Raw genomic sequence first — 8,206 nt, 5'->3', positions numbered from 1 at the left:
TCCATATATTCACAAGTATGCTCACGCTGGTTAATTTACAAACGCTACCTTTTCGAAACTATTAAAGCGAGACGAATTGGATTTCCTTTCAAACGTAACATTCAAGCTCTTATTAATTGTAATGCTATCAACGTTATGAATAACAATATTTTTCGCTAGAAAATATACGAAGATATAACGCATGCTTGTTAATTCTTCTAAACGAAAACCCTACTAGACATAAACTATAATTAAAATCTATAGTTAATTAAGATATAAATCATCTAACAAAGGATTGCTATATTTTACAAACTAAGGGGAAAGGGGGGAGGGGGAGGGAGGGAGAGAATTTGCGTAAAGTTGAGCTTCATTGAATTAGAGATGTTTTAGATAGGATGATTTGGTTGGTAACGATTGTTAGTATAGGGGTTTTGGATTCAAAGTTTTAGGAATATCCCTTTTCAAAATAACAATCTTCAAAATGGTCAGCACATTGCTGAATTTTCTGTAACCACCCAATCAGCTTGGTTAACAAACTTAATCCGACGATTTCTAAGATCTAAATGATTGCTGTCAGGTAAAAACAGTTCATTTGCAGCTAATTTCTAAACCTTATTTAATATTAAGTCAATAAAAAGACTTAAATATTGATAAGATTGAGAAATTAGCTGCAAATGAACTGTTTTTACCTGATTTATGGTAAAGCATGACTATACCTTGTTTGCTGTGAAGTAAAATACATTTCTCCCGATATTCTCCTCGTTAACAAGGAAAACATCTTTTACGGGGGATGCAATTTATATGAAACTTCAAGAAATTGTAAAACTACCATTTTTTCAAATGTCTCATAATATATTAAGGATTAAAAGAACACTTTGATAACAATTTTTAAATATTTACAAACATTTACAGAATAAATAATCTGGAGCCAATTAACGCAACTAAATTCCATATTTTAAAAAAATATTGGACAGGGGGTAAGCATTCGTGTATGCGTTTTGATTTGAGGTAATTTGATATTAGCAAAGCTATTTGCGATACGCTATGATCAACATACTTCTCAGTCGAATTAAATTAATATGAAATGGAAGTGCTCTGCTTGTTATTTTTACCAGTGCTCTTTAAATCATTTGAAAGAACGTTGTTTTTTGCCAACTGATTAAAATGCTAAAAGAAAAAAATCCCTAGTAAATCTTGTTGTTGTGTTTAGGTGATTTAGCATAAATTTAACATAAATTATGACGTATTACTTTTTTTGCGTGATCTGAGAAATAAGTTAATAAACTGGTTAAAATGCTAAAAGAAAAAAAACTTAAACAAATAATTCACCTGTGAATTTTTGAACTCAGAATACAATGTAAATAGTAAGTGTAAAGACTGAATTCTACTCGCGTAGACAGGAATGTCGACTATAGCTATATATAAAAGAAAAAAAAAACGAACAAACTGAACAATCGAGGTATAATCTAATATATAAAGCCCAAAGTTTGTATGTGTGTATGTGGGTGTGTTCTTTATCCACAGATTTGATCCGATCCTCACCAAATTTTGCGGAGCTAATAAATTTAATAGTTTTTACCAGTGAAAACCAAAAAATTGTAAATATACGTTAGCGGTTTCTTATGACGAGTTTTAAGGGATATTTTTGGAAAAGTATACGGTATAAATAAACGAGAAAAATTTCTAAAGACAGGATTTTGTTTGGAGGGAAGATCATTGTGATTTATCGATGTGTTTGTTGCGAAAAAGCTATATTACCACAGTGTGGTTTAGTTCCTAAAAATATGACAACATAGCTACAATTGTATTTCTGATTAATACAGTAAAGGGTTGTATCGAATAGCTAGAAAACCTGGCGCATTACACCGGGTATTCCAGCTAGTAATAAATATTTTGTGAGTATTTTTTCCACAATTTTAAAATTCTTACCGCATATAATATCAATATATTCGGGGAGTTCGCATTCAAGATCAGCTGATGGCAAATTTATAGTGTTAAGCAACTCTTCAAATTCTGGAGGCCACTCTTGCATCAACTTCTCGACGTCTGGCATAGGTTTTGTGTAGTGGACATTTTGAGGCGGCTTCTCGCGGTGCAATTTAACAATATTTGTTATCCAGTTATCAATTGCTTTGGGATTTTTATCGGGGTCTTCCACACTGCGAACAATCTAAGCAATTGAAATGTTAAAACCAAACAGAACTTTAATGAAAACCAACTTTTCGTTAACATTAAAGCCAAATAAAAAGCAGAATAATTAGCAGTCATGTTTTAACATACATCTGGAAACCCTTTTAAATATAGTAAAAGTTCAAAAGCTTATAATCTACAAATAGGAAAAAAATAAGGGAAAAAAAACAAAAACAGTGGGGTTAAAATATTTAAGAAAAGTTAAATACCGTTTGTTTTGCACTTGTCTGCTTAGAAATAGAACGTAGCTGAAGATCAAGAACTATGATGGAAATAAAGATAAAGGAAATAAGCTGAGCAAAACTCATCTGAACACAGATAAACTGCACACAGATAATAAATTTTACCTGTAGGATCAGATTGTTCAGCTGCAGGTTCATCAAGCATTCGTATACCTAATGTTTCTGGTTTACCGTCAGGTCTTGTAACCTTAAAATTTTAAGTCTATCACGCTAAAACAATATATCATTTATTGCCAGTTTTGTATATAAAATTAAAAAGATTTTACCTTTAAAAATGCATCAATATCACCAACTGCAGGGATATAATCAGGAATAAATGGTCGCAGTTTGTAATCTAACTCAATTGTCTGTGGTGTATACCTGAAATATTGTGATTTATGTTATGATTTTTTGTATTCTATGCCATAAATAGAAGTAAACTATAACGTTAGCACACAAAAAATTATTTTTGTAAGTTCTTTTGAATGTAGAATGGAGAAAGGAAACAAAATTAACCTAACAATATATTGAAAGAGCTCTTTAATTTCTATGCTCACTGGAAGATGTTCAAATTCAGCTGGATCATATGCTCTGAAAAAAATATGTAAGACATATAAACATTAAAAAATGTTGTGACAGAAAATTTAATAGTTTAACAATCCAAATATGAAATATTGGAAAAAATACTAGATACTAAATATTGGAAATATTAGATACTATAATTGGAAATATAGATACTAAAAATTGGAAAAAACTTAATGATGATTAGTTTAAATCTTGTTTTAAAATGATCAGTGAATGAAATTCAAATGTTAGAAAAGATGCTAGATTATGGCAATAAAGAAAAAAATCAACAGTAGTTGTTTAAATTACCAAAATATAAACCATATTGTAAGCCACTAATACTATTGCTAACCAAGTGTTTATGTAAAACTTAGCATGTAAGTCTGAAAAGTTGCATTAGTTATGTGACATAACTTAAAGCACTAAAGAATAAGTATCAATTCTAATTTCATTTTATTGCAAATCTGATTTTTATAGATCTGATTATTATGAATTTAAAAAAATACCCTTTCATATGTGTTACTTCCTTGCCATCATCATCTTCACTTGTTTCACTTCCATCTTCATCATCTTCATCATCACTGGCTTCTATAACATGCCCACCAACAGGACGCTGACCATTACCTGCTTTTGTGGGACGAGATTGTTTGGGTTTTTCCTTTGTGAAAAACAAAGTTTACACATTTAAAATACAAAAAAAAATTAGTGAAATGATTTCTCAGAAATTTCTGATGATAAGAATTTAAATTTTTTTTAAAGACATAAAGAAAACTTTAAATCTATTGATAATTTTTATAATTTTAACCCTTTCCACTCCTTTGTCGAGTGTGTCTCAACATTATATTTCTTACACCAACTCCTATGTTGAGTTAGACTCAACATTTTAGTAACACAACTTTTAAAAATAATTTAAATTATCAAATGTATTTTTTTTCTTTTAAATACTTAATATATCTCATTCTGAATACTCAGAATACGCAAAATACATATATTTTGTCAAGTTTTTTCTTTTAGGTAATTAAAAAAAAAGTTAGGAGTTCAAAGGGTTAATAAAAACTGATTGGAAAAATGTACTTTTTTTTCTATAAAATCAGAATTTTCATCATCAAATTCATCCTCACTTGCAACAATTGAAGCTGTCATTGACTCTAAAAATTAAAGAAGATCAGATGAACCAGGAATAAATAAAGAAATATGAAAAAAGAAAGAGGTGACCATATCCTTCTACACAAACTTACCATTTTCAACTACTTTGAAAAATTGGAATATAAATTAACAATAAATATCATAGGTACCAAGAAAAAGAGACGTTGTTGTAAAATTTGGATTATTTGACTGATTTATTGATTTTAAATACAAACTATTTCTGCACACAAACAAGTAGTATCTAAAGCCAGTACAACTCACTCATTTTTACCCAAACAAAATCAAATGCTGCTAAATGGGATTGACTTTTCTAGATAGGATTAGGCAGGGTTTATCTAAGAAATCACCTGAGAATTATCTACAGCTGTAAAAGGAAAAAAGAAAACAATGGCATGAAGCAGCAAAGTTCTATATTTTTATTAATGTTTTTGTTACAAAGAGCCTCTGACAGAAAAGTTACTAAAAGATGGTACAGTTGAGGAGTTTCTTTCAGAAATTGTTTGACATGTGTTATCACCTTACTTAGTAAAGGATTTGATGCTATTATAAACCTTTTTTATGAAAATAAGTGTTATATTTAAAAAAATTTTGTTAGATAAAGCAAAAATGCTTGAACTTAGATATTATTTGTTAATTTATTGTTTATCTAAGTACATTTTAAATAAAGCAGCAAGTATGGAAAAAAAAATTAAACTATCTTTTTTCAAAAATTTAACTTGAAACAAATTATTTTCTGAAATGAAAATATTTCAACTCAATTTAAAAATAAAAAAATTTTAGACAGAGTTAAATTAAGTTTTAAGTTAAAAAATTTTAAAAGATTTTTAAGTAAAACAAGTTTAAGACTTAAACCAATATACATCATCATGTGATTGTATACTCAATCACCAATCTTCATTACACAAATTTAAATAAAGATAATTTCAAAATTGCTTTGAAAAGATAACTTCAAAGTTGCTTTACACTTTAAAGCAAAAAAATAAATAAATACCTGATTTTCTAATTTTTGACATAGCTGGTACTCTTGGAGTTGGTGTTAACTCACTTTCTATTTCTTCATCGTCACCAACTGAAACACTTTCATCATATGGTTGGTTTGCTAATACGTGAATCTATGTGTTATATGTATATACATACATACATACATACATACACACATACATACATACATACATATATATATATATATATATATATATATATATATATATATATATATATATATATATATATATATATATATATATATATATATATATATATATATGTATATATATATATATGTATATATATATATACACTTATATATATATATATATATATATATATATATATATATATATATATATGTATATATATATATATGTATATATATATATACACTTATATATATATATATATATATATATATATATATATATATATATATATATATATATATATATATATATATATATATATAATAAACTATGCAATATGATGTTGGTTAAGATATTTTAAATATTTACTAAAATAACATTATGAAGATATAAGCTACCCCAGATATAATTTTTTTTTTTTTCAAAAACAAAGAAGATTAAAAAACCCATTTTATCAAACACACAAACATACACATACTTTATATTTAAAAAACTTAGCACTTATCATTAAAAATATATAGAGAGATAATAAAACATGCTTCTTTATGTTAAAATTATAACTTAGAAGCCATTTTATCATACCTTACTAGTACTATTGCCATCCGCCATTTATTAGATTTGTTTACCATATTTACACGCATGCGCAATGAGGCAGATCATAAGATTTGGGGGGGGGGGATGCATAATAATTTGCGCCGTATACTTTTAGTATACTTTTGACTGATAGCTTTATTTTAGAGCATTTTATAAAAAAACAGAAAAACAGAAAAAGATTTTATGAAGAGCACTAAAATCTTCTAAACTGAATACTATTAACCCTATTCTATTCGAAAAACATTTTTCAAACTCACTTCTCAGTAGCTTTTTTACAAGGAAAATGTTTTTTTTAACATGAAATTGAAACAACTTATAATTTTGTAAACATTTCAAATCATTTCACGCGGGTAAGTAATTGCACGCGGCCAAGTAAGTGATATTTAGGTATTATGATGAATATAATTTTAAATAATGAATTATTTTATTGAACTTGTTGCTTTAGAAGTAATAAATATTAAATCAAGTGAAACAACCGCAAATCTGAAAAACGGTTAAGCGATAGATTAATTATCAATAAAGTTGTTTTGAGTGATTATCAATAAAGTAGTTTTGAGGGATTATTATTTTTTTTTTTTTTTTCATTTTTATAGTTAAACATTTTTAAAAAAAGCATCTCACAATTTTTTTTTTGCCAGATTTGAAGCAAAGTTGTTCGTGTTCAAATAGAACTGTCTACCCACCTTCGATTGAGAACATAAATAGGACTGTCTACCCACCTTTGATTGGAAACAAAAATGAGGTTGATCATCTAGCATCGGTCAGTTGATGCATTGAATACTTTAATTTAATTCAATTTTCTTATCTAAAATTCTTTTGGAGTTACGCTCCGATGTCGCAAAAATAGCTTGAATTGTTCGCATGACATGGTGAACAAAATGAATCACGTGATCTTTGTTAACATATTTTATAAAAGACTTCAATCACCTAAAAAAATTGTTTTTTTCTGGTATTTGTAAGTAAGATGGTTTTAACTAAGCATTATCTAAGATTATCTTAAGTTTAATTTCGAAAACCTGGACTTCAGAAGATCTGGATAAATATTTTGCTTACTTTTAAACTTCAAAAATTAATTAAAAAAAAAAAAAAAAAAAAAAAGGATGTAACGTTTTTGGGAATCCTAAATCAGTGAGAAAAATACAAACATGTGGGTTTATCAATTTCAGTCTTGAAATGTATTATACATATATATGAAACAGAAAGCCTACTTTACGGTTACGTAAAGCCTGATTTTAAATTAATTTTTACAAACAAATTTCTTTCACGAAAATAATTTTTTATAAGAAAATATTTCGCGCGCGTTCTCTTTTTTTTTAGATTGTTTTTATAATCGAATCATAAAGTTGATGTTGATTTTATAATAGAATCATGAGTTTAAAAATTCTGATGAACCCTTATATTTTTATTTATCAATGATGTGAAACGTAAGCAAACCTTTTAATACGACTTTCGCGACTTATTTGCCAATAATCTTATTTCCTTGTGTCGGGTTAATATCGAAATGACTCAATCTTTCTTTTAATTCTTGGATGTACCTTTCTTTCCACTTTTGTATCCTTTGTTCTTTTTATTATCCTCATCTAAACAAGGAGTACGCTAAAGTTAACTAATTATGGCCATACTCACTAAAGATTTTTGCTGCATCTACGCATGCTTTTAGCTGTTCAATTAATAACCTTTTTAAACTTTTTCTTTTTTCTAAAAAAAAAAAGTAACTTAAGTTGTAATGTAGCAGAAAGACTGCTCGCTAAAACTTTAATAGTAGAAAAAGTAATTGCTTATTTTAACAGTAGAAAAATTAATTGCTTATTACGGATTTAGGGTTATAGAAATTAGTCTTCTCCACCCCCACCCCCCTCCTATTATGGCTTCTCTCTAATGTGTAAACTCCGTGTCATGTGGCGAGCTTGTTATAAAAAATTAGGCACTTGTACTTGTGGCCCGTGTTACTAAGTAATTCTTTATCTGACCATGACAAGTTTCAGCATTCCATATTACTAAAACAAAAATTACTTAATATGATCACAAGGATAGTAGCAACGTTTAACTTTTGGTATGTTTCATCAGACCCAACTACCTTCATATTTAAAAGAAAAAAACTAACGCAACAAAAGAACGCTTAGCACGTTTGGTTGGAAAATTACGCTTACGTAGATGATGTCACACTTTTCTAAAAACAGTCATTTGAAACGTTTAATTTTTTTTTCCGTTAATCCTCCTCTTCCACCCATTTTTAATTTCTTTTTTAAAAAATTTAAGCTCACTGAAGATTTTAGGTTTATGCACATGTCGTTGACTTCTAACAGTTGCGCAAACTCTCATATCTACTTTAAAAAAAATATGGCTTTAAGAATATATTTGAGGTATATGAGA

At 27.8% G+C, this 8,206-nt stretch overlaps 1 protein-coding gene across 6 annotated transcripts; it reads right to left on the bottom strand.

The window, feature by feature from the left end:
* Positions 1-853: 853 nt before the first annotated feature.
* On the bottom strand, positions 854-7,479 carry LOC145191184 (intraflagellar transport protein 46 homolog). Of its 6 annotated transcripts, none has more exons than XM_090067053.1 (11): positions 7,268-7,479; positions 5,092-5,212; positions 4,029-4,102; positions 3,461-3,612; positions 2,907-2,981; positions 2,678-2,771; positions 2,517-2,598; positions 2,379-2,431; positions 1,909-2,149; positions 1,309-1,394; positions 854-1,146 (listed from the first exon to the last, which is right to left on the bottom strand). In XM_090067053.1, the coding sequence occupies exons 2-11, from the start codon at positions 5,111-5,113 to the stop codon at positions 1,054-1,056; spliced, it is 972 nt and encodes a 323-aa protein (XP_089923179.1). In that variant the 5' UTR covers positions 5,114-5,212; positions 7,268-7,479; the 3' UTR covers positions 854-1,053. The 6 variants fall into 6 exon arrangements, with proteins under 6 accessions (XP_089923179.1, XP_089923182.1, XP_089923177.1 ...); XM_090067056.1 differs by having other exon boundaries at positions 5,092-5,199; positions 7,268-7,388; XM_090067051.1 differs by lacking the exon at positions 7,268-7,479 and adding an exon at positions 6,553-6,606.
* Between the last annotated feature and the right edge of the window lie 727 nt (positions 7,480-8,206).

Source organism: Hydra viridissima, unplaced genomic scaffold, assembly GCF_058129835.1.
Source record: "Hydra viridissima isolate aposymbiotic clone 2 unplaced genomic scaffold, HvirCarnegie_v1 scaffold_11, whole genome shotgun sequence".
Classification (NCBI taxonomy): domain Eukaryota; kingdom Metazoa; phylum Cnidaria; class Hydrozoa; order Anthoathecata; family Hydridae; genus Hydra; species Hydra viridissima.
Note: the sequence above shows the minus strand (reverse complement) of the source record. Positions and strands in the feature narration are given on the sequence as shown.